A 26,571-nucleotide genomic window follows, 5' to 3' on the forward strand; every position below is an offset into this window, starting at 1 on the left:
ACCTGGAAATCACCAAAATCATGGCCCATGCACACACCAACCCTCCCAAGCTAAAGGAATGGAAATGCCATCAGATGGGAGATGCTTTGCGTGATGTCAAATGAGCATGTAGTGTGTTTGGCTTGGGGGAGGGAAGGCAAAAAGGAGAAAAAGAAACAATCAATCCCCACAGGTATTTGTGAGGGTTTTCAGTTATTGCCACTTGCCACCAGGACAGTCCACATCGAGGTGGGTGTCTTGGTGCCAGCAGCAGGAAGCCTGCAGGAAGCATGACTAAAGCCAGGCAAGCTGCTGTGCAGAGGTTACTGTTAAAAAGAAAACAATAATAAGCAAGTAAAAGGAACACTCAGTTAAGTCTGCGCAGCTACTTTAATATTTGCTGTGTCTATAATGAATCATTCGTAAACAACCATTACAAATAACATGAGTAATTCTAGCTTAGCTGCAGCACAGGACTGGTTTTTAGTCTCAGGGTTGATTTTTTGACTCTGCTTTGCAGTTTGTCTTGCAGAGGTAGCTCAGCCTTATTTTACCTGAAACACTACATTAAAAATAAGGCACCGGAGCCTAGGTTTTAATCAAAGCCATCCTACATATTACAATATCTTTCCATTGCTTTAATATGAGAAAATCATAACTTCCGTCATCGTTGTTTGAATCATTGTGGCAAAACCAAAATCTACCCTATGACTTTTCATAACACGGTAGAACTAAGCGAAATTAAGTAATGTCTTAAATGAAATGGAAATTACATGATTACAGTCTAATTCTCACACCTTGAAAATGTTTTATTTTATGAGGTGAAAACTTAATAATCAATTCTATTTTCTGCACATTTTCTGCTCTTTGAAACGAGGCCTCCCACACCTGGAAGGCAGTTCTTTCAAAAGACTTGAAAGAAAAAAATCATTTCCTAAAGGCCCTCTTTATTGGAAACTGTTAAAAAAAAACTAACCAACAACCTGAACTACAATATTACGTTTTTTTTCCCACTGGAAAGAAAGTAGTGTGGCTGAAACATTATGAATTCGGCTTGGGAAAAATTGTAAAATGCCCCATGACCAGAAGAGCATAAAGATGATATCAGCTTCGACCAAAACACGGCTAATGAACAGAGCAGCACCAGTACTAACCTGTAACTCTCGTTGTTCGCAGTAAAGTTAACAAAAGCTTCGGTTAGCCTTCACTGACTGCTTTAACAGTTGTTTGTTTTTGTCACTAATGAAGTCTGAAGAGTGATAAGTGGTGTCACAGTGCCACGGAAGGCATCGGTACCAAACGCTTTACTGTTATTTTCTTACAGACCCCAGCAGTGACAGGAACAGTCCCGCCACAGGTTCACAAAATGTATCGGAAATGAAACCCGTGCCATCCGACCGACGGCAGCACCCATCATCGGAGTCCAGTTATCCACCAGACCTTCACAAATCATCACAACATGTGGACAAGCGGACTTACGTTAGAGACCTAAAAGGCAGCAGAGAGTTTAGCAGACATCCCAATGAGCACCACACTTGGAATGGGACTTCTAAAACCAACGACCATGTGCCAGGCAGGAGGACGGAGAGGTCGCCGGAGAAGAGGCACGAGAGGCAGCCGGAGAGGGCGGTGGTGAACGGGCAGAAGAGGAGGTCTCCCGAAAAGCGCAGGGAAGGGACGAGGAGCGCTGACAACACTTTGGAGAGGAGGGAGCGACACGACAGGAGGAGAGACCTCTCCCCAGAGAGGCGCAGAGAGCGGTCGCCCAACCGCCGGCGGCGGTCGCTGGAGAGACTCACAGAGCCGAGGAGGTCACCGGATCGGAGAAGAGAGAACTCCCTTGACCGGCGTGCCAAGTCCTCTGACCGGCGGAGGGAGCGGTCACCCGACAGACGGCTCAGGGAGGAGCGGGTCACCCACCGGGAGAGGGAAGACCCCGGCTGGAAGCACGAGCCGAGCCGCAGGCACCCGCCCGAGCAGCGCCGGCGGCCGTACAAGGAATGCAGCACCGACCTCAGCATCTGAGGAGCATCTGGGGTCCCCATCGCCTTCCCCATGCCATGGGAGCCGAGCAGAGAGTGCGGGAGCTGTGAAACCATCCGGCTTTCGCAGGCGAGGAGACATCCGGCACCTGATGATCCTACAAACCTTTTATGCAGATGAAATCTTATAGCAAGAAAAAAAGTGTTGTGCCTGATGTATAATATTAAAGAAAGTATTTTTCAGTGTATTCTTCTTTTTTTTTTAATTACTTGCCAAATGTTGGTCCTAAAGGATTATAAAATTTTGTTTCTACATTCTTTGTAGATTTCTTAAGAATAATTCTTCTATCAGGCTACTTTCCCCCCCTCCCCAGTCTAGTAAATGGGGGTAGCCAGTAATATAATCTAGGCAAAAGGATTTTATGACCAAGTTTGAATAATTTGATCCAGACTGTTCTCTAGTGACTCACTGCTACACTGTATGTAGAAAACTTTTTAAGGGTTTGGGGGTGGGGAAGGAAGAAAATTGTTCATCTCAGTAGGAATGGAGCGCTCCTGCTGAAGGAATTAAAAAGAGAGAGACAAATGTTCCTAAAAAACTGCAAGAACTGTTTGAAGAGACTACTGTTTCAATGAAGGATATTTATAATAATGATAAAAAATAATAAAATAAGAAAAAAATTAAACATAAACCACACAGCACAAGATGATTTACGATAAGGAATTTCTAGTTTGTTCCATGAACAGTTTATACTTTCAGGCCCCCTCTGCAGGATGCACGAAGGCAGAAGGACTGGTAACCACCATGCCTGTGTCACCCACTAACGTAAACTGTTGATCTCTCATTAGCCTCAGCAGCATGTAATGATATTTCATTAAGGCAGCCGTCGCAGCCCTACTCATCTTCTAGATGTATATGGACAGCAGCTTGAGCATGCATGGTAATGTTTGTCTGCTTTGAAGCAAGGGAAGGGATCAGGATCCTAGGACTTGGCACAATGCGGTGGGAGCAAAGTCCTCCCTCTCAGAGCAGGTGTATTCCTTCTGCTCAGGCAAAACCAGTGGGCTTTTCTTACTTTGCCAAATTCCAAAAGCTTTCTCTTCTCCTCACTCTATATTTTTTTATTTTACTGCTTCATCCTTTACTGGGACAAAAGGAGTGCACTTGCTGGGAAAAAAAATATATGAAAAAAAAAGATGTATCAAAGAAAATAACATGTATCAAAGTTAAAAAACACAGGCAAAAAGAGGCGATCAGTGAGACAACCTGGTTGTAGAAGCCTATCCATACTGGTTATATGCTGTAAATTTGAATCCAAGAACAGCAGCAGAAGGGAAACCTGCAAGTTTCTAAGTTGTATTTTTAAATTTGCAAGTTGTGTGGTAAGTCTGCTGTAGTACTGGTATAAGATTTTAATGGATTACTGCCTAGCTGAGCCAAAATGTTTGCCGTTACTGTTGGACCACTAAAGTAAACTGCTGCTTTTTACAGTGCATTGGTGTGTACATGTATACTGTTTCACATTTTCCATATGAACACAAAACCATTGCAAGTCTATCACTGTTGTTGCCATGGTACTGTAAAAACAAAACCAAGAAAGAAGATGGCCGATCATTGTGTGTACAGTTTAAATTGTAATTAATAGAGCCTGTTGAAAAAAAAAACAAAACTGTTGCCTTTTTCTTGTATAAAAGAGGATTTATGACAAAATTTAGCTGTGAGGAATGTGATTTAAGTGTTTATATTTCTGAAAATGGAACAAATTGATTCAGGGGATATATTTTAATGTAAACTGAATCAGGTATGTAAAGCTGTTTTAAAATGGGAGACTGTATAAGTAATTCTAAAGCTTTTATTGGTTTGAATATCATTTCTTTCCTCATGGTGGGCCTGCTTATGTATTATTAAGCACTTGTTTGCAGTCTATGTTCTTCAATCATCATTTCCTGCAATGTGCTATAGACATAATACTCTTTTCTGTGTTGATGAAAAGCAGTATGTGGGCCAATCTTTTTTATAAAACACTATGCATATATAAATACTACATTGTTCATAGCTTTATTTGACCTATTGGGTTTATACATAACACTAGTATGAGTAGATGTGGACTTACCCAGTACGAGCTTCTTTCCTTGGAACAGACACTATGTATATGATGTAGCAACAAAGAAGGAGAAAGTCTGTGAATGCTATTTTTATTATCAAATAAAGTTTTCCATACAAAGCACACATATGAGTGTAGTGATAAGATAAAGGAGGAACCACAACTTGTTACTTACTCATTCCTGTCTAAATTAGTAAACTAAGTTACAGTCTCTAAGGGCCATCCATTAAATATGTATTAATCATCCATTTAATATATAGTAATAATTTGACAAACCTTAAAGCAAAGGTTCCCAGATTTCCATTATAAAATTGTCTTCCTCAAAATAATCAGGAGCTAAGGGTTTAGGTGAAGCTACTCAACTGCTGTTGTTGAGATTGTTGGTGTCATATATATGGGTTTATATGTGTGTATATACCTATACATACGTATATATACATATCACCAAGACTATATGTCTCCCATCTCTTAGTTCTTAAAATGTGTAAGGACCATAACTTAAGAATGCAAAACTTGTTTGCATAGGTTTTTAAAATAACTTTAAATATTGTGTAGTTTATCAGGCTCCACTCATGCTTTCCTGATACTTCAGCAAACCTTATGGGAATCCAGGCAGCTTGAGAGTCGCTGGTAAACGGTTTGTAACTCCAGTCACAGCATCTGCAGAGAGATTTGTCTGATGCAGTCTGAGTCTCCAGAGGTATGGATGGGTCACTAGGAAAGAGTTTGGTTATTGTAAGTTTGAATCTTTTATGAGATGTGATGTTTTACTCTGAAATTATACTGTAATGCCATACATTGGTTCTGAATTTTTATCGTCTACTGTTACTACTGATTTTACTCTCCTTGTTCATGTTAAATGATAGTTTAAATGATCTGAGAGAGCTGATTAGGTGAGTCTCCAGCTTTTGAAGTGTGCCTTTGAAGTGCTGAGTCTCAAGCTGAAGAGGATATTACATAGTTAATATTGAAATTACATTTTACAGAGATGTTTAATATAAAAAATACTTCAAGTTGACAAAAAAAAAGTTATTCAAGATGCCTTCTCAGTGGTGGCATCCTTTCTACTGCTTCCAAACCCACTGAGAACTGGAGCCATGCTCTAAAGCATGAGCATTGCAGCTTCATATTCCTCGGTGCAGCCTTATCCACTTTAATTAATTCCAGCCTTACTTCTGATGATAAAATATTTTTCAAAACTTCTAAAGCTGAAAAGAAACCCTCTTTCAGATTGTAACTTGGCTCATGTTTTGTCAAACAATGTTCTGCAATTATGGCACTGCCAAAAAGATGAATTAAAGTGTGTTTCTGATGAAGAACTGAAAAGTTTATGAAGTGGTAAGTCAAAAAGCTTTGCAAATTGGTATTGTTAGGTTTTGGGTTTGTTTGGGGTTTGAGTTCTGCATCTTTTTATCAGTGTTACATGGTCAGGATCTTGAGCCATCAGTGTGCTCAGTCCTGTCATTTGTGGAAGTGATGATTAATAGCCAGGTGTGAAAGTTTTTGACTGCAGAGGGGAGCTTGGAGAGTTACGTGGGGGTTGATCTTTTTGGTTAGAGTAGCAAGTAACTTCTAGGTTAGCTGGGCTATGTTTGCATTTCATTCAGCTCACTCCCTCTTGAATATTCATTTTTTGGCATTTGAGCCACTGTTTTACTTATTAGTGATCTTGTGTTAAACCCATCTGCTGTACTGTGCTTGTTTTATTACCAAAGCAGTAATGACAGATACCGTTCTCCTCCTCACTTTGATACCTTTTGTTACAACAGGCTTTCAGCTCTGTCTCTTGGCTGACTGTTCTGCTGAAGAACATTATAAATGGCTCATAATGTGTTCAGTTTATTTGGCTCTCATAAATAGTACCAGGAAAAGATGTCATTTCTGACCCACTGCTGCCATCTGTAAATGTGTGCTGGTTAGGCCTTTGGGATTGTGTTTTCTTAGGATTTATTTTTAAAAAATGAAGAGTAGGAGCTAAAAAAGTATCCAAATTTACTTAGCAATTGTTGTAAATCATGTGAGGCTGAGATGATGCCAGTTTCCGTTTTGGATGTGATGCTAATCCATCAGCATTCCTTCCTGGGTATGTAATGAAGAGGCAGCAAACTGTCATACAAATGGAAAATTGTGGGGTTTCAAGACAGAGGGGAGTATGAAATATGTGCTACTAAAAGGGCTGCTGCTTAATGCCTGGGGAAGCTCAGTGCTTGGGATTGACCATGATATGACAGTCTGACACAGAATCATGAACTTCAAGTCATAGATTGCTTTTCAGAACTTCAGGCATATGTATTTCTTTTTCCTTACTGCCTTTATTGACATGATCTCACAGCAAGAGAGTGTTGTACCTGTAACACACTGGGAGAAACTTGGTTTCTCTTTTGAGGGCATCCTGTTCTCTTCCAGATTCTTGTAAGAGGTTTTCAAACCAACTGAACTCTTGGCAAGTAACATACAGGTTGCTGTGATCTGAAACTTACCCTTTAAAATGCTCTTGTAAATAATAAGTAGTCATCAAAGTTTTAAAGTGCAGTTATTGCTGGGAACACAGGGTTTCTAAAACATTTCAAATCATCATGTTTCTTGGTATTTCCAGGGTCTGGGAGACGGAGAGAGCAGACATGCTCCTTCCCAGGTGGAATTGTGCTAACTGCAGGACTTTTTTTCCAAAACAAGCTATCAAATTATATCAAAATGCAGGATGTTGTCTGCAGAATTGTATCTGAACTCTCAATTAAATACCCGTAAGTGACTAGGGCCCTGAGCACATCCTACCAGCTGAGATATAAATGCCATTAAAAGCAAGTGAAGTTTATGCATGAGTTCAGGCTCGGGCAGTATTTACCCCCGTATTTCAGCAGAACTTTGCATATCTGGGCCTAGAGGCACCAACAGATGAGGCACCAACTTGCTCTGGCAAGTCATCAGAAAGTAATAGATGCTCCAGCCCTTCCACTTCAAATGTCCTTGCATAAACCCATTTTGATGATAATGTGAGCTAGAATGATGTGCCCTTCACTGAAGCAGCAGAGAGGAACATCTACCATCTATGTTGCTGACTGGGCAGACGAGGAGGCTGTTATCCTCAGCAAATCTTCCTTGGCAGCATGTGAATCGGAAATCCTCCGTTTCAAAGAGTACTGTGAGCCTCAAGATGTTGAAGTTGAAATGGAGGTAGTTTCATCTCTTCAAGGAGTCTCATTAGTTTTAATTTTGCAGCATATAATTTCCTAGAACTATTGAGGAAGTTTGCTGCAGCAGGAAGGAGAGAAGAGCAGAAAACGGTCTGCACAGAAATAATTAAGCTGAGCATATACTGTAATCATACTCAAGCAAATCCAAATTGCTGGCATTGTGCCTCAACCAAGGTCACTTGTTCCATTCTTAAGTTGATGTGACTTTGGTGCTGACTGTAAGGAGTCAGGCTTGTATGCGGTGGGAATTCCACCTTGCTTGTGTGGCTTCTGTAGACCAGGCTTCATCTCCACCCCCATGTCATCTGTGACCAGTCTTGCATTTCCTTTCTTTGCTTTACACTTGTTAGAAATGTCAGTCTTCACGTTTCCTGTCTGTCATTAGAGGACTGAGCTTGTGTGACATTACCTTGCATCTGCTGTGAGCTAAGAGCATATGTGTGGATGTATCTGTGGCTGACTTTCTGCAGTAATTTGTTGAGTCAGGAAAACTGGATGGTGAGACTGCCCCTCCAAGCCTGGTGACTCCCGTTAGTATGAATGAGATTCACTGAATTAGCTGTCTGGCTTCTTTCTAAGGATAGTCAGAGACAGGAATGTCTGGGGGAGGAAGTTGGCTGAGGCTCATTCTGTATGTGCTAGAGAAAACATTGATTGGATGGGGAAGCAACTTTGAGTTTCTTGAGGACTCAGGCTTTTGTTCCTCATAAATGAGCAGGGTTTTTTTCATTGTTTCTCAGTAATACTCTTCTGGATCCTGTTTTTGATTCTGAGACTCCAGTTTGCTTTGGGGACCCACAGGGAACTTCTTCCCTCTCTGTTTGATCCAACAATTGTTGCCACTGCTTTGAAGTGTTGAGTCTGCTGGCAGAGCTTTTGCCTTTATAACCTTAGAACTGCAGTTGTGTAACTCAGGGCTAACTTCCAAGAACGTGAGGCGGTTTCTCTGCTGTACAGAACAGCACCAGACACAGTCAGTATGTAGCGGTCCTCCTTCTCAGTGGAAACAGAAGTCTGAATGACAGGCATGAAGAGCTGAGGACAGAGCATCCTGAGACGAAGCCAAGCATCACTTTCTGAAGGTACATCATAGCACCATGTCCTTTGGGTTTCCAGATGTGACATAAAAACTAAAAGAAGTAGTAAAATTTGTGTGGCTGATTCACTGTACTGAGCTCACTATTCTGTGAAATGATTTACTGAATGGCTAGAAGATGTTTAAAGATCCCTGTGCACATTATTTGCATGGTATTAATAACAGAAGCAGAAAGAAAAGACCATTAAAAAAATGCATGGCACATGTTTTCTTGTCATGCTTTCCACTATTCTTTTTGAGGATGAATCAGACATCTGTTTTCCTTCTCGAGTCTCTTCTCTGACAGGATAACTTGATGAGACAGGTGGTTTTAGACAAAGTGCTGGGGATGTCAGAAAGAAATCTTGCTGGAACCTCAGAGAGAAAGTCTAAACCAGTTCTTCAGTGGTCCTTTGAAACTATAATTTTATACAAATGGTACTTGATGTCAATAAGCATCTGCTACCCTGAAAAAGGTGTAATTCTTAATCAGAAAAACTGCTAAGTGCACCTTCCTAACATGCACAGCACACACTGGCCCAAGCAGTTTCTTCTGTTTCCTCTGACCCATTAGTAGGACGGAAAGTTGACTATTGCTGAATTTCCTTGTGCTTTTGGGACAGTTTGGTCTGGAACTCTTCATTGTGCAATAACAATGCAAGAATATGCAAACTATAAACAGCTCTGAAATGCTTAACAAGACAACACACACAATTGCGATTATCTAGAGCATATGTTGAAAGCCTGGAGCAAGCCTGTGTGAGGGACCCCGTATCTGCAGGGTGCATTGCTGCCCTGCTGGCTGATGCCTTCCAGCTGCCCATGGAGCTGGAGCATCTGGGGTTTGGGGGCAGCTGGGCTGCATTATCCCAGCACTCAGTGGCTTGAATTGGTGGGCACGCAGCTCTGCGTTACTCCTGAGTGCCTGTGTGCATCTCGGGGGCATCAAAGAGCCCGAAGGGAGCTTTCCTCCCTGAGGACCTCCAAGTAAGGAGGACTGCTTAATTTTGCGAAGAGCAGAGTGATGAACATTGCCATTCCGTATGACACTGAATTAACTATTTTGCCTTACAATCCTGCCTATCTTAGAGATTAAGCTTGATTTGAACCAGACACACACTGCCTTCAGGTTTAGATGTACTTTACTCCCTGCTTCATTGTGAAAGACTGTTCTTAAGGATAGCTGTTTGGAGGGAAATGTCAAGTGAAATTCATAGTAGAGTACTGAGTAATGAGACAAGTAGCCTGCTGTGGGCTTCATTAGAAAGTGTGTATGTGCTTGTTTGCAATTCTGTCCAAAATGAGGTTTAGTTTTCAGTATTTTTTTGTATCTATGATTTTTCTGCTCTGTTATTCAGTTTGTCTTCCCACCTGAAATCTATAGCTCCTAAAGCCTCATGATTTATATCATTGTCTTGGTGTATCTCTTTTGATAAAGTGGCATGTAGTTGATACCTTTATTTTCAGCACACTACTTGTCTTTATCAACTTTTACTGCAAACCATAGCAATTCATTCTTTCCCAGTCTGGTTCCTACAAGGTCTCGTACTAAAGGCAGGATGTTGTGAGATTTGGAGCTTCGTTTATCACAAGAGAAATGCATCAACAGTTTTATAGCAAAATGGAAAAGTTGGGGAAAATCATGAAAAGCTGCACCAGCAGATTTTGTGCATCAGGCTATTGGCCAAAACTGATTTTCCAGTTGTGCTCAAAACCAGAGCAACTTTTGTTTGTGTGGAGTCCTGCCAAACCCACATTAATTGTATTTAATTTCATTATTTGGAGCCCAGATGAAAATGCTTTTCAAATAATTAATTGACTGTAATCATGGAGATCCTGATTCAGAAAAAGGCTTTGCTGAGGAAAGCACACAAGCATGTGTGTGAGTCCTGTAGAAGTTGAGGGATGTAATAATTTAATTAAGAACCTTCCCGAGCAAGGTCAGGAATGTTCACTGGAGTTGTAACCACCAGCATTGTCTCAACCTGTGCCAGAAACAACACCACTTGCAGTCTTCTGATTAATGGTTTTCATGGTTTCCTGTCCTTAGCTTTTCTTAACCAGTCTGACAAAGGTCTCCATGCCTGAGAGTTGTTCCATATGCGCTACCGAGTGGCGGTGCCCTTTGTGCAGTTTAAGTGCCTTCAAAACCTGGTTGTATCTTTGTATTCTGTTACTGGTTCCTCACTGTGATGTTTTCTCTAAGTTTCTTCTCTTGCTCTGCTTGGCAGTGCTCATGTTTTCCAGGATGGAAACTGGCTCTTACGCAAGGGACATCCGTTCATTTAGGACTGTTGGATGAGAAGAACATTTCTTCTCTCTTGTGATTGCTGATGGCAAGTATTTAGAGGGTTTTTATTTCTTCTTGCCACAGGTTCTTATGGGCCCTTTGCTGGGCAATATTCCCAGCCTTGCCATGATGGTATTTCATAGCTCAACCACAGGTGTGTATTCAGACTCATAGGACACATTTACATCATGAGCATCATCAGATCCTGACAGAGGAGGTTCAGTACTAATTGGAGGATGCACACCAGAGCACTGTGCCACATGTACCCTTGAGAAAGACCTCTGTACTTTCACTGAGCACTGTTTTTATTGAAATCAAGGTGCCAAAACCCAGGTATACAGAACTGTGGAGTGATTGAAATGACATAGTGTTTCCATAGCAATGAAGTAGATGTGTACTCCACAAACGGTCTAGAGTTAATAAAGAATCAAGAGGAGAAGCTGAAGTTTGAGTATTTTCTGTGGTGGAAGTGAAGCAGAAATGCTAAGGGAAAGGCAGATGTTGAAACAAAGATAAAGCCAAGTGCACAAAAATCCATTTTCTTAAAAATAAAACAGCAAAAAAGGCAGCCTGTCAGAATGATAGTCAGGGTAGCATTTAGCTCTCAGTGACTAAGTTAAGAACAAAAAGACTGCAAAAGCCAAGCAGAATTGAAAGGTAAACAGCTGAAGAGAATTTTCTGCTCAAAAGACAGCAAGAAGTTTTTTGAATCCTCTTATATTTTGTCCAAATGTTAACCTTTGGAAAATTCCACTTTCCTATAAGCTTGTACAAAACCCAGACAAACAAAACACCTCAAAACCCCAAATAGCCCACTCTTCAAATGTTACCGTGCTTTTCCTCTCTTGGTGCACCCGTAAGACCTGGCAATGGAAATATTTCAATGTAATCCAAATATTAAAGATAAATCAGCAGAGAAGTACTGAGGAAATAGAGGAAAGCCTAGACTGCTTTTCCTACGCACTCTTGTTTTCTTTCTTTGCATATTTAGCAGGGTTAAAACTAGGTCAGACTCTACCCACCATGTGCTGTGGCTGTGACATTAGCCCGGAGCCGCCTCTGGCTGCTGTCAGTTTTCAGGGTGGTATGAGATTTCTGGTGGAGTCAACAAGCCTGATCTTCCTCTTGCAGACCATGGTGTAAATCAGAGTGACTCTGCAGAGGCAGAGGAGCAAGGCATGGCAAGGGATGGAGAAAGCATGTGCCAGGTACCTGTGGACACTGAAAGAACCAGCCGAGACTGATGTTGAAGTCATGGCCATGAAGGACCAGAAGGATCTGTTGTATGCATAGTATTCCCTTTAGGGCAGGAGGCCTGGATTGCAGCAGAGGTCATCGCTTTGGACAAGGGTGGGTTTAACACTTCTGGAGAAGTAGGCAGACTTTCTTATTGACATGGGCAAAGATGGGGGGACAACATGGGTGGGCAGTGCCATTTGCACTGGTTTAAATAGGAGTCTGCCAGTCAGACACTTCATCTACCCTTACTGCAGAGAAAATAGAGCAGCTACTCTGCTCCATATCAAATCATGTACACATCAGCACAGAGCTGCCTGCCACCATTCAGTGGCCTTTTTGCTTGAGTTAAAGACTGTTGCTGGCAAAGAACTGAACCCTGAGCTGGGTGCTCTGTGCAAGTGTTAGCATTAGAGACGGTGAAACACTTTGTGCTAAAGAAGCACAACTCCTTGTGGAAGTCTGGCTCCCAGCAGTAAGATTCACCATCGTAGTACCAAGGGTCAGCCTCAAGGCTGTTGCCACCAGTGACTGAGGCAGCCCAGTTTCAGTGGGAAGGGGAAGGTTCTGAAGGGGTGGGGAAAGACAGCATGAGCCTGGCTGCTGGTAGCAGTACTGTCATTTGCTGCTCCTTGGTTTCTGACATCTCATCTTACTGGTTTGTCTTACTACCAGCATCCCCTCATAGAAAACTGCCCTGTGTCACCATGTTGTGGCATGTTACTCCCTGAACCTGATTACAGCTTTTTTTATACTACATTAGAGTTTAAAGGACAGACAAAAGTTCCTTGGGTTTCTGGAATGAACCCATCTTTACAAGGAAGTGTAAATCTTAGTATGCCAACACTGCAGCACTCTATTAGCTCTGAGAAATGGACCTTTAATAAATCAGGGTCAATACTGACAAGGTGAGAGATTTCTTTCTTTTTTCTTATTCAGAAAGACAAGTCAATGGGAAGGAGGCCATTCCCCAACATGCGTCTGAGAAACTCCCCCCAAAAATGCACCCTATAATGCTTGCTTATTGTGAGAAAAGCTTGGAGAGGACACAGACTTTGGGTCTTGTGAGAATGTACCTGCTGGTTTTTTGGTGGGTATTTATTCATATTTTGCCCATTTTGCCCTTTCACTGGTGATTAATACATTGAGATTGTGTTTCCAGAAGGAAGGATAATCACAGTACCTTGCTCCAGACATGCTGCTCGGGAGCTTGCTGTGTTCACTGTCTGGAGAATTTCCTTCTCCACATTCATTGCGTTCTAATCTCAAGGACCTAAAATTAACTGGTGTGAAGACTCTAGTTTGTTTTTATTCCTATCATCCAGAACAAAATGGTGGATTTATTCTAGAATATCCTGACAGCAGTAGGATACAGGGAGGAAGAGGTGGCAGTAAACTTCAGAGGAGAGTAGTCCAAGTGCCTCCTTTGGTTGTGGCAGAGTGTTGAAATGAAGGCACTACATCAGCCGATACTTTTGTGTAAAGGATGCAAGATGCATGTGTCATGCTTCACAGGCTGCAGAGCTATTATCCTTTGTGAAAGGCAGAATATTTCACTAGGAATATTTGAACCATCTCTGATCTGCAGGATGTTGTTAAAATGGGCTCTTGGGCTTAGTAACCGATCAGCCCAACTGTGCTGAGCAGGGTCTCTTGCTAAGCCCCTGGGTACAGCAGGGAAACACACACCATGTCAGGGAGAACTCACTGAATCCAGACCTGCAGTATGTGCATTTACTGTGGCAATCAGGGTAGGGTGAGGTTGTTGCCGATGGTGGCACATACTTGAAGAACTGATGGTGAAGCTGCTGCCCCTCTCCAAATCTGGGTCCTGCAGAGCAGCCAGGGCCGAGCTGAGCTTTTAGAGACCTTCCAGCTGAGGGCCAAGCAATGGCTATCCAAAAGCTGAGGATGCAAAGCTCAATGCACTCCCACCCAGCTGCAGTGCAGGGTTCACATCAGGACTAACGAGATGGCTGGCACAGAGGCTGGAGGAGAGTTGCTCATTTGCTGTGCTTTGTACAAAGGCAGATGTGTTTGGCAGCAATAGATGTGACAGCCCTGAGCAGAATCTCACTTCTGAATGTTCTGGTTGCTGTCTTAGAAATGAGACACCTGCAGTTTATTATGTATGCATGCACACATGTACACAGTCCTCAGTGTGTGTGTCTTCAGGATTTCCTGCATGATAAGCACAGCCAAAGACTGTAGAGGCTTTTTCCACCATCAAACAGGTGAATCTAATGGGTTTGTTCAATCAAGATTTGAATCCATCAGATCACCCGCCCTTACCTAAATGCAGTCTGTACTTCTGGCCCTGGGTAGCCCTTAGCTGTAGCTGAAATCAGCAGCTATGAACTTCAGAGTGCTCTCCCCACCTCAGCAGTCTCTTCTGGTAACAGCTGGTTGTAAGTCCTCTGTGGCTTAGGGGTGAAGGGGGGGATGGCTTTTCTAAACTGCTTGATTCCTTTGGGTGAGGGTGTTTTTCCCACATCATTTGTAACAGTTCAGCCTTTGAAGAGGATTGCTCAGGATTAGACAGGGAATCTGAGCAGGAGCTCCTCAGCCACTTGGCACAGAGAAGGAGAAGACGGATGTGCTGCCAAAAACTCTTGTGAGGTCAGTGTGCAGCAACACCTTCAGCTGTCCTTGTTGCATACACTGGTGGCCAGCACCATACAGTCCTGTGGTCTGGAGGTGGGAGAATTGGAGAATGCTATAGGCAGTTGTGAGTGAAAGGGATCCATCTTCCCAGATGAAAGGAGGCTTCCAAAAGTACAAGTAACTTCCCACCTTTTTGGACCTGACCTGCGGGCCACGTCCCTGCGATGGGTGGGATAAATCCACCTTTGTGCTGGGTGTGGGGGTCAGCGTGTTGGCTGCACATTCTCTATCAAGCTCTCATGTGTTTACCTGGGAGAGCTTGAAAGAGTTATGAATCTGCTGAGTGCGTATGAGGCTGAGATGGAGAGCACAAGAACAATCATCATTGCTGTGGCAGCTAATATATTATGGCTGGTTTGCCAGGTTGAAAAGTGAATGTGATTCGTCTGTGTGTTTGCTTTAGTGAAGTATAAGAGACTGTTTTGCTTGCTCAGGTGTTTTGAGTCTTTTAACTCTGCCTTTGTCTTCCCGGGTTTAGGAATTAGCTTCTAAGTGTTTGTGCATTCCTCTTTCTCAAACTGGAGGTTATTTGTGCATTTGTTTGGAATGAAACAGGCCTGCTGCATGTGATATTACCTAAAACTCTCGTTGACTGCTTTCCTGCTGCTGCAGTTTTGGAGGGGAGGTGGCACAAAGAAGCTGAAGTAGCGTTTCTGTTTGAGAGGAATGAGGTACAGAAGTGTGCTGTTTCTTTAAGAAGCTGTTGCCATGTTTGTTAAAGCAGCATTGGTTTGACCAGATCTCCTTCTCTAAGAAAGGAGGATAAAAAGAAAACATTCTAGTTCAGGTTAAAGGACTCACAGGCAAGAAGAACACCTGAAAGGCAGACCAAATAGGTGCAAACAGTGGCATTCAGAAAACCCTATAGTGGCAAAAAGTTTGGCCTTGCTTCCCAAGTAAGATGTCTTTCTGCTAACGTGACTATCCACTTCTGGAACAGAATTAATTTGCATCTGGCCAGTTCAGAGCTGGGGCACAGAGCATAAATCTGTCAGTCCCCATCCATGCAGTCATGCCCTTATCTGACATTAACACCAAATGTGCAGCTCATAATGGTTTCTTTGAGATAACTACTGAGTTTGACACTGACATAGTAAGGACTTTGTAGCGCATCTCCAGACTTTGCTCTGCAGGGAAAAGGAACCATTCCATAATAATTCACCATCTAGTTTACCTATAGATGTCACAAAATATTCCTTCTAGATGAGTAGTGGGTGAATAGAGGACTTTATTTTTTGTTTCTTAATTCACTGGGAATCCATCGGCTGACAGCTGTGCTGTGAAATGACAAGGTGCACCCCCCAGAAAATAGCCCTGACAATCCACTCAGCACCCAATTTGGCTTCACTGCATCTGTGCACTTGTAGTTATTCTGTTATGCAACCTCTGTGCCTCTACCCACAGTCTGTTGACATTCATTTATTCATTTGATTTCAGCTTCGCATGCGGGAACCACTGTCATTTCCATATTACGAAAGGAGGCTGGGAACATGTTGACACAAGGCTTGGGCTTGAGTCTGTGCTCGGATAGCAGATGGGGAAAGCTCTGTACTCATCAAGAAAAGGAGGGTATTCAAGGACATCTTCCTTTTGGATAAAGGCTCTGTTGGTAGAGATTATGAGAAGTAGAACTTCTGTTCCATGAGAAAGGCTGGAATAAACATTTTGTCCTCTTTTTTTTGCAAAATAAAATCCCAATTTACAACTTTACAATGTTCAGTAGAAATAACCCAAATGTTACTTCTGAAACAAAACTGAACCTGAAGGGCCAAGCAAGAAGTAAATCTGCAGCTCTGGGTGCTCCACAGGGGCTGGGATCCAGTGTCCCTTAGAATAAACAGTAGGGCTTTTAAACATGGCACTCCCAGCTCTGCAAGACAGCCAGGAAGTTCCAAAGTCTTCATGAAAAGCAAATCTTCCAGTCTCTTCTCCCTACAGTTCGGTGCCTGGAAGCACCTGCTGTGGTATGAGAAATGGATGGCTTGCAGCAGGCACAGAAAACAGATTTAGGAGTGATTTTTGGACTAAATGGTTTCACGTTTGCCTGGGGCTGCAGGGGAATGGACTGGATAGTTCTTACTTGATTTCTCACTTTACTCATCTATCTAGCTAATGCTCTTCAGTCTACATCGCCTACATTTGACTTCCCCATCCCCAATTTGATCTATCAGCTTGACACAAGAAATGTGATGCGAGTACATTTCTCATTTGTATTACAGGATAAAAGCTGCTCTTTTATTGCTACCATTTGGAGAGGAGAGAAGAGGTGGACAAGCCCTCCACAAAGAGGTGAGACCAGCAGGTGACCTTTCATTTTCTGGGGTTGTCTGCTTGTTCTGAAGAAAGATGGATCTTGGCTGAGAGACAAAAACACAAAACACTTTTGAATAATCTTCTACAGGTGACAACGCTGCAGTGATAAGGGAAAAGAGAAGCTTCTTGCAGGGAAAATGCAAGTCACCTGGAAGCACTGACTTCAGCCTTCTCACATCTTCATTTCGCTTCCTGTCATGAACTGGCCAAAGCCCTGAAAGGATCTATTTCATCTCTCAATGGAGAGGAAACCTGTCCCCTTATAATTTTTATCCAAACTAGTTATGCTGTAAAAATGTGATTACTGCCTCTGCAGCACTCGCCTGCTTCTATAATGGGATAATTGCAGATAAAGGTAATGTCTTTTTAATTTAACGTCGTTATTAGGTTGCCAGTAGGTAAATGTATAGGAGATGGTTTAATAAAGCAGTTTGAAATTTCTCATAACGAGCTGTTGGAAGGACATATCAGATATGAGTGAATGGCACAGACTTAATCGATACTTGCAGAATTGCTGCAGAGATTAAGAGAGGAGGTGAGATGTGGTGTCCTGTCTCTAGCTTTGCTGCATTGACAGATGGTCAAGGCTAGGTCTCAGCCTGAGGGTAGCACTTTGTTTATGCTGTTGAAGCAAGACCCAGGAGCTGGGGTTTCCAGACCTAGCTCTGCCAGAGATGGTTGTTTCTGAAGTCAAGTAACTCTTGTGCCACTATAAAGTGAGACCAAAATTATTCCCTTGCCTCCTGCTCTGGAAAGGCATTGATAAGAAATGTTCTTTGATAACCTGTGGGCATTGGGTGTAGCTGTGCTCTGTTGATACCTCCTGGGCTGACTAAGGACCAAATCAAATGCTCTGCAAGCTTGGACTTTGATATCCCCCTTCCACCAATGGAGGAAAAAATGCCTTTTGCTTAATTTGTCTTGCATTATTTGACATGAAAGATCAGCTGCTATCCTGCTTTCTGATTGCAAACTCAGAAGCTGGTGAGGAGTAGTGTGGTTGCAGCTGGTCTCTCCTCTATAGTGTGAGTAGCCTAATCGGGGGAATAACAGGAGCTGTTCTGATACAGGTAGGCATTGCATGAAGAAACCAGATGTTAGTCCTTGGCTCAGTGTGTTTTGTCCACAGGCCTTTTTTTACACAAAAGGATTTTTCCCAGCACTGAAGGCACGAGCATTTCTCTATTATTAAATTTCTGGTTCACTCCCCTCATTTGGAAAGGAAGGGATGCAAAATAATGCTGGATATCCAGCTCCTTCACATCCCTTTGATTGCCCATATTGTCCAAAAAACTCTGTTGTCTCAGTCAATAGCATACTTGGCCTTTCAACCATACAGGGAGCATCAGCTCAGTTGTTAGTCTTCAGATATTCAACTCTTTATGCTGTTTTTTCTCTCCAGTTTTATATCTGGCTTACAGCCATATACATTTCACCTTATGGAAATCTTACCCAGTGTGCTCAGGGTTTAGTGGAAATACATGCTATTTGCCAAGCAGCCTTTTCAGCTGCTTTCTTTCAATTCATCTCTTCTTAGAAGAAACTCAGCCCCTGACTTTCATACCAGGTAGGACTGGAGCAGCCATATCCTGCCAGATTAAAGTGCTGTATCCTGTATACATGGACATAACTTTAATAGCCTTGAATATGGGGGGAGAACAGATTCTTCTGCCTAGAATGGGGCTTGGCCCTGATTGAACTCTTAAAGATAGTGTTATTATCATATTCCTCATGAATGTATGGCTAAGAACAAATTATTTTAGACTAATATTAATAAAAAAGAAGGTTTTTTTATGATTTGTGGCTCAAATATATAATAACAAATTCCATCTGTCTGTCTAATTTATGCTTGCGGCGCAGCAAAGAGGGCTGCCCAGCAGCAGAGAATACGACATTTGACTTGGCAAATTGAAACACCGTGATAAAAGGTGATGAATGTTATTTAAAATGAAATTACCATTTGGCACAAGGCAGGTTTGGGTCATCTCTGATTGCTAAGGGGATGCGGGCTGGATATGAAAGGCACTTGCTGGTGCTGGGTGAACTGTAAATGTCTGATGACTTCTCTCACCTTAGGAAAAGTGCAGTGCCAACCTGTCACAGGAGCACGCTTAATTGCTCTTTGACAACATTTTCATTGTTGCCTGCTTATTCATCATGGCCCTGCCTTCCACCCCCACCCCTGCCCTCAGAGCTCCTGACCTTGAAAGCTATTGATGGATGAAGTTATTTTGATTAATTCTAAATCTGCTTGAACATTATGGGTCTGAAAATTCAATGCTGGTGTAACTGAGTTCACATCCTGAGGGAGAGAAGGATGGCAGAAGGGAAAGGAATTCCAGTGGAAAAAAACTAGTGGAAGAGAGTGAAAGGTGATCACGAGAGACATCAGGACCCAGCTGGTAGTGGGAAAGGATCAGAGGCAGAGCAAAGAGTGGGAAATTAAATACAGTATGTGTGTGTGGGCATGTATTTGGCTTGTTCTTAAGCTGTACTTAACAGTCGGTTTTCCTCTCACCTGAAAAGTGACTTAGTTAAGAAAATTAAATTTGTTTTGCAAGGAAAAATACAAGTTGTATGTGTGATAGGCTGCAAAAACTGATGAACTTGATCCTGTGTTCCAGAACATGGAAACTTAAGGGTTTTGGCTTTTTTAAGAAACTATCCTTTTCCTCCCCACCTTTTCCTCTCCACTTTCCCAGGTCAGGCAGCCAGGAGAATGGGATTAGCACAGAAACACAACTCTGATGGATGGGGATAAGGCAGTTTTGAACCTGAGGGAACTGAAAAATATCATCAGACACATGCTGGATTATATAAGGTCAGGTGCTGCGTAAGACTGAGCCGATCAATGCCACACACCGAGAGACCATCCGCTCCTGCAAAGGACTGCCTGGGAGAAGGCTTGTGCAGTCAAGCTTTCAGCATCTCTTCCAGAATGTGAACTCCCTTTCATCGCCATTGAGTAATATGAATATCTGCTTCACTCATTGCATCACACCTGGATGGCTGACAGCATCTAATAGAGGTCAGAAAGGATTGTATTTCTTGGTCTCCACTTCACTGGTCAGAAGGTGGCTGGTGTAGATGAAGCATGTTTACAAGATTATATGGTAATTTGTAAACCTTTGCTCAAAGCACTGCAACTGAATCTGTTGTACAAGTGAAGCTGATCGCTGAAATCCAAGTATTTGACAGTTGCTGACCTAGTGAGTTCTTCATGACACGGAGACTTCTGCAGCGGCTCATTCAACGTGCTGTTTTCTACACCAGTGGTAAGGACTGATGAAATGGCTGCATACAGAACAACTGAGGAGGTATGCCACTTCTCAGAGATTAACTGGAGACTCGATTGGTCTCGCTGTCAAACACCAGATGGCCTCTCTTTTGTAAAAATGAAATAATAATATTCAGACATTTAGATTTACTTCATTAGCTGCTGATGTCACTGCTTTCCACCTTATTCAAACAATTGATAAGATTAATGTCTTAGAGACTCATTCTCTCTTTCAATTAATTGTACAAGCTTAATTTAAGGGGGAAGGGGAGGCAAAAATTTCTGAACCCACTTTGCTTTTTTCCTGCATGCAGAGGAGAGTGTACTAGGGAAGGTCTAGATCCATGTGGCTCATGGATGCTACCACTGCCAGCCCTGTGGGGCTCCTCAGCCCTTTGCCCCATGCAGAAAATAGCACTCCTACAAAGCAGACCTGAAGATGAGGGACCATTAGGCCTGCAGTGATGCTCCCAGAGCTCCATGGTCCCTGCTTGACACAGGGATACAAGTCTGCAGCAGCAGCAGGTCAGGAGTGAAAACAATATTATCTACATTGTGCCTTTAGCTACCTAGGACTTGAAGCACTTAGCAAAAGGAGCTGGTGTCTTTTCTTCCCAACTACAGAAAGGAGAACTAGGGTGTGCAGCCAAAATGGTTGTTTAGCTACCAACTCTGCCCTGTTATTTCACTGTGCCTTCTGTCCTGTGTCCCCTGCAGTGCTGGAGCCCATTCTCTTGCACCAAGGCCCCCTTTAAGACTTTGGTGCAGCAACTAGCTGGAGCTATTTGTGATCTTTAAAAACCAGTATCTTAAATGACTAATCATGGTGATGTGACTAATAGCTAGTGCTTCTGGGCAGAGCTGTACCTATAATATCCAGTCACCACTACATTTGCTAAAAATGAGGAGGAAAAAAAAGATGAATTTTGCCAGAGCTGGAACTTTTTCCAGGTCAAGTCTCTTCTTATTTCACTGTTAATCTTGAAGTATTACATAAAGTTTGGGACTGCAATAACTTCTGCAAGGTTGGATCTGAGTTAATTAAAATGAAACTTTTTCCTCTTTGGAGATTCTGCGTTGATCTGGGCAGCACAGAGTCATCTCATGGGACTTTCCTAAGGAGGCATCTCACCAAACTGGCCGCTGTGTAGCGCAGTGGGGTTTTCCAGCCCTCCTTGGGTGATTTGCTGGCCCCACGGTGTACCCCAAAATCAGATGTTTCATTAGCTCTCTCTGCCTTTTGGGGCTATGCTTTTGTGGTTTGTTTTCTCTTCCTTCTCCCGGGAAGGTTCACACATTGGCTATAGTGGTCAAGATTTGGTGTGACACAAGTATTTTGATTTTTCTCTTTCCGCCCAGGAATTTCTTTGTGCTGAACAAAGACCTTTAATTTTCCATGGGACTTTTCATCAGCTTCCTTCAGGGCTTGGAGGAAGAAGGATAGAGCCATGTTTGTGTCCATTAGCCAGTATCTTCGTGCAGCAGCAGTCACCTCTATTTCTGTAACACCTATAGGCGCTATACACTGTTTAAAGGCTTTAGAGGACAGGTAAGAGAGAAGGAGGTGAACCCTCCTGGCTGCTATAATTCAGTGTTGCTCTGTTGACTTGTGACCCAAAGCATGCTAGCAAATTGTGTGTGTCAGAGGCAATAAGTGATGTGAAAACAGAAGATCACTGCATGTCATTTAAAATCATAAAGGGTTTAAAATATTTGCCAGGCTTCAGTCAGTTTGCAGGGTGACTTTTTCTTTCACGTGTGGTAATGGATATGCACTTGGATGTAAAAGCCTCCTAATAGCCACCATTTTAGGAAGTTTATTCCACAAACGAGTCTGAAAAACAGACTCATTTTGCTGTACTGGCATTTTCATTGGCACATGAACTGTGTTCTTTAAACAACTGATGTTGCGGGCAAGCTCAGGCTGCTGGGACTCCTTTGGGTTTTCTTTAAAATGGCAAAAATCAGGCTATCCAAGTTCACACTAACGGAGATGGATTTAACTCAGTTATTTGTTTTACTTTCTTCCTGGTCTGCTTTCTTGATTGGTTCATTTTCTTTCCGTTTAACCCTTTGCTAACATAAGCAGTGGTGGTCAACGCTTGACATTTGTGTGTCCTTAATTGCGTGTTAACATCTGATTGAAGGAACAATACATTTGTTATAATAGCTAGGAGAAGAAAGATGTGTGACATTCTGGGGGGCAAGGGGTGTGATGAATATTAGGCAACCAGTTCAATTCCCTATTGAAAGTCACAACATGCATTATCTGCTACCTCATCGTGCCTGTGCAGAGCTATCAGCAGCTGTGATTTCACAGATGTCAACTCGTACAACTCTGCAACTTATGATTAACAGGATTTCCTCTTTGGTTATTAAAGTAATAACAAGAGATACCCTATGGAAACCAATAGAATCCATAACACTTCAGTTTACTCTTTCCCAAAAATACATCTCAGCTTATTTTCTGGCAAAGGCATTAAACACCTCACTCTTAATATCTGTAATCAGTTGGAGCTTTATGGGCTGCCTCTCACCAAACGTAAACTGGGTAAGCTCCCTTGATTTCAAAGGAGGTTTACACTGAGACTTTGGTTCTGTTTTAGCTATTTACTATTTTGTCTCTGGTGGGACCTGGAGTCAGGCAGGGCTCTGAGGTGGACGTGCTGGGACTTTCCTGTGAACTGAATATACTAAGGACATCAAAGGGGCTTTGAATTATGAAACAGGCTCAGCACTGGGTGTCTAGAACATACAGTGAAAAAGAACTTTTGAAAAGGATAAACTTTGATCTGATTATTGAATAAAAGGGCTCAGAAACCAATTTATCCCCAGTCTTATACCCTGAGTCCAAAATACCTGATAATGATCTACTAAGTGATACCCTGAGTCTCTCCTCAGCAGGACAGACTTTGCCCTTGTGTTATCCTTTGCCTAATGTCTTCCTGGAGATTCCAGCCAGCTCCATGTAGATCCTTCTGGGTCCCAGATGTACTGTCCTTCCCACCAAGTCCTGTGGAAGAGGCTGGCATCAGCTCCTCACCACTTCCCATGCTGTCCCAACCCTGCCTGCCACGTCCAACCCCTCTGCCTGGTCCTGCCATACTGCCCAGAGCATCCCAGCTCTCTATGGAGCAGACTGGGTGCCTGGCAGGCAGCTCACACCTTCTCCTAAGGCATCACCTTGAGGCATGACAGCTTTCACAAGTCTTTTTAAGATGGCAATGGATCCCATCATAAGCAGTGGGATTATTACTGAAAGCCCTAGATTAAGCTAGTCAGTAAATCATTGCCTTGTGTGCGTTGAACTCGCATGTGGCAGTAGTCATTACCAAGACCTTTCTAACTTGATAGAGAATATCAGCCAGGGTAGAATAACAACCAAGAAAAGCAATCTGGTCTTTCACAGCCATTCTTTGGAGTAAACTCAGAAAAAAACCCTTGCTCTTTAGCTAGGAACTTGGTAATACAGTGGATGTCTGTGTCACAACTGCATACGTGGGAGACCCTGAACATGGTCTTTGTCTTGTCCTGGTGGGCTTTTATAATCTGTAGCAATTCCTTTTCTTCTGAAAAATGAAATTACTGCTCTGGGTGAGCTGGGCCAGAGTCTTTGCTGGACCTAGTGTAAATAATAAACCAAAACTGAAATTTGATGTTTTGTGGTCCAGCTCTGGTATGACTATCTGTCTGTCTATCAATATGTATGCATGTATTTGTCTGTCTATCTTGCCCTATAGCTAACTACTACACACATATATATCAGTCCTGATTCACAGAAGTATTTAGTGCCTCACAAATCCCCCCTCAGTTCTGGACATTTCATCCTTTTTGCTGCTGTTTTTGGTGTAAAGCTGATAAACAAGCAGCTAAATCCTTCATTCACTGGGTGCTGTAATCAACCAGCTATAAAAGGAAGTGGTAAAGTTATTTATATTTTTCAGAGTGAATAATTCTTTTCTCTCCTTCCACATGGCAGAAAAAATGCTCTGGTAATGTAGGAGGTTAGAATTTCCTTTGAAAGTGCCTCTAGTTGACTTATGAGACAAATGAATGCAGTTCACTTACATTAAAAAAGTTTCATAACCCTTCTATACAATGAAAATGATGTGTGAGGTGTGAATATTCTGGAGTAAAAATTACATCCATTAAAATCTGTGTAAGAAATAACTAGGGAAAATGATATGGCAAGCTATTTCTCACCTGACCTGGGGCTTTGCAGTTCATCAACCAGCCAGCTTGGTGGTCCTCTCCTGCTTCCCAGTTCCAGCTTATTTAAGACCAGCATGCCTCAGTGAACGGCTGTGCACTGCACCTTCTGAGTTTAACACTAAATGAGGTATTTCCACTGAAACTATACTTATTTAAGCACTAAGGTCTGAATTCTTCAATATCTGAGGTGGCACTTAAGGGGCCTTGATGTATCTGTACTAATGTCCTGGGATCAGGCTGGTAGGTCCTCTTAGAAATCAAGGAACTCATATCTACATACTGCTCAGGAAATCTTTCTTCACTTTTATAAGGGAGAATTCACTGCCAGTTTGATTCATTGCATGTTAGGTATTTTGGACCTCACATACATACACAATAGTTTTCCCATTAAGAATGAACATTTCTCATAAATTCTTTGTCTTTTGTCTGTTTTCCCTTACCTTGAGAACTGCTCATCTTCATGTGCTTGTTTACTCATAAGATGAAAAAGTACCTTTTCTTCCTAGTCATTGTGTATGAATCTACAATAAAAATGAGGCATATAAACCATCAGAGACATAGCTACAGGCAAGAAGCAAAGTGGGCTTAGTGACCTTGATGTGCATGCTGTAGTTGTTATGGCAACAGGCAAGTGAAATCACTGTTGCTAAGGCACAGAGAAATAAAGCTATCTCAGTTACTTAATGGTCATTATTCTCTAGTAACTTAATTTTGAGTTTGCTAGAAGCTAAACTGCAAAATGAGTCAGCAAACAATCCAAAATACTTAGTAGAAACATGAATGAGAGGGCTTTTCTTTTTGGTGCCTTTCCCCTGAGCCCCTCCAGTGATATTATCAGTAGCAGACACAGAGGTTTTCAAGCACTGGGTGAATCAGGAAGATAATTCCCAGCTGTTATTAGGAGCCATGCTGTGACATGGAGTGCAGTCTTCAGGCAGGAGCAGTGAATGGTGGGTGCTGACCCCCTGGATGACCAGAGGCAGTATGCCCTCAAAACATTTCCCTTCCTTTGTCCAAGAATGGTGATTTACAGCTTGTATTTATAAACAACAAATTATAATACTATTCCTAGCAGTACTAGACAGTTTAGGTCTTTTTCTCCTCATATTGATTTATTTGCTTGGTGGAAAAGTAGGAAGATGTTATATTTTACTCTTGCTTGACCAGAGCTGAGGTTTGGCAAATCTCAGATGTGTGAGGACCAGACAGAAGTGTAGTTAGATTGGGTGAAAAAATAATTCATTTGACTGGTGATTTTAATAGTAAAGATCCCTTTAAGAAATTCTAGCAAGCTAGATGTTGGAATCCAATTTTTGGGGTTGAATTTTATAAACCTTAAGCAGGTTTGGGGGTTTGTCCCGGGTTCAGCAGTAGCAGTCATTTTTCTCCTTCTTGGTAGCTGGTGCAGTTCTGTGATTTTGACTTTTGGCCTGGGAACAGAGCTGATAACACCGATGTTTTGGTCTGGCCGAGGACTTTGTGAGCCTCATGCTCTGCCAGGGAGGAGGGGAAGCTGGGAGGAAGCAGAGGCAGGACACCTGACCCAAACTGACCAAAGAGGTATTCCATACCACAGCACGTCATGCCCAGGAGGTAACTGAGTTACCCGGAAGGGCTGGAGGACTGCAGGGGCTGGAGGAGGTATCGGTCAGTGCTCGGTCTGGTGGGGTGGGGGGACTTATTGGTCAGCTGGTGCTGAGGTGTTGTATTCTCTTCCCTTGTTATTTCCTTTATCATTGTTATCATTGGTGGTAGCAGCAGTGATTTGTGTTATACCTTAGTTACTGAACTGTTCTTATCTCAACGCATGGGAGTTGCATTCTTTTCAATTCTCCTCTCCGTCCCTCCAGGAGCAGGGGGAGGGAAAGAAGGGGGGAAGTGGGTGAACGAGTTGCCTGACTGGGTTTAAACCACGACAGGGTTTCAGCAGAATAGAATATTGTAAAACTTCAAGAACAGCACAAGTGTGCAAATATCAATGCCAGTTTTCACTGAAAACAGCAACAAAAAAGCCATGAAAAATCTTTAATCCCAGTAACATTCATGGAAATTGAATGCACACAGTGCGAAACTGGAGCCGAATTGCATTTTGCTGTGAAAGCAAGTATCACCGTATGTTTGGAATATCACTGTTCCTGATTTCCTTCATAGGCCAAAACCAAAAAGGAGAGATTCTTTCCCTAAAATAAATACACAAAGCCTTCTATTACAGGCACACCACCACACCCCCCTGAAATGTCATTG

General features: G+C 42.5%; 1 protein-coding gene and 1 long non-coding RNA gene across 27 annotated transcripts in view; both read left to right on the forward strand.

Moving 5' to 3' along the window:
- The window catches only part of MAGI1 (membrane associated guanylate kinase, WW and PDZ domain containing 1), a 339,165-nt gene extending 334,974 nt beyond the window's left edge, over positions 1-4,191 (forward strand). For 22 of the 26 annotated variants that reach the window (XM_061455776.1, XM_061455778.1, XM_061455780.1 and 19 more), the window contains one exon: positions 1,304-4,191. In XM_061455776.1, the coding sequence (XP_061311760.1) occupies positions 1,304-2,004 (701 nt within the window). In that variant the 3' untranslated portion in view covers positions 2,005-4,191. The remainder of the gene's footprint in view (positions 1-1,303) is intronic. The other 4 variants (XM_061455797.1, XM_061455802.1, XM_061455796.1 and 1 more) reach the window with 1 other exon arrangement.
- A 12,809-nt stretch (positions 4,192-17,000) lies between these two features.
- On the forward strand, positions 17,001-19,751 carry LOC133270723 (uncharacterized). Its single transcript, XR_009743884.1, has 3 exons — positions 17,001-17,193; positions 17,863-17,908; positions 19,541-19,751. It is a non-coding gene; the product is annotated as an uncharacterized LOC133270723 (long non-coding RNA).
- The last annotated feature ends 6,820 nt before the right edge of the window (positions 19,752-26,571 follow it).

Source organism: Pezoporus flaviventris, unplaced genomic scaffold (genome assembly GCF_033815535.1).
Source record: "Pezoporus flaviventris isolate CSIRO_AGI_PZ_B2104156 unplaced genomic scaffold, CSIRO_AGI_Pfla_v1 ptg000021l, whole genome shotgun sequence".
NCBI lineage: Eukaryota > Metazoa > Chordata > Aves > Psittaciformes > Psittacidae > Pezoporus > Pezoporus flaviventris.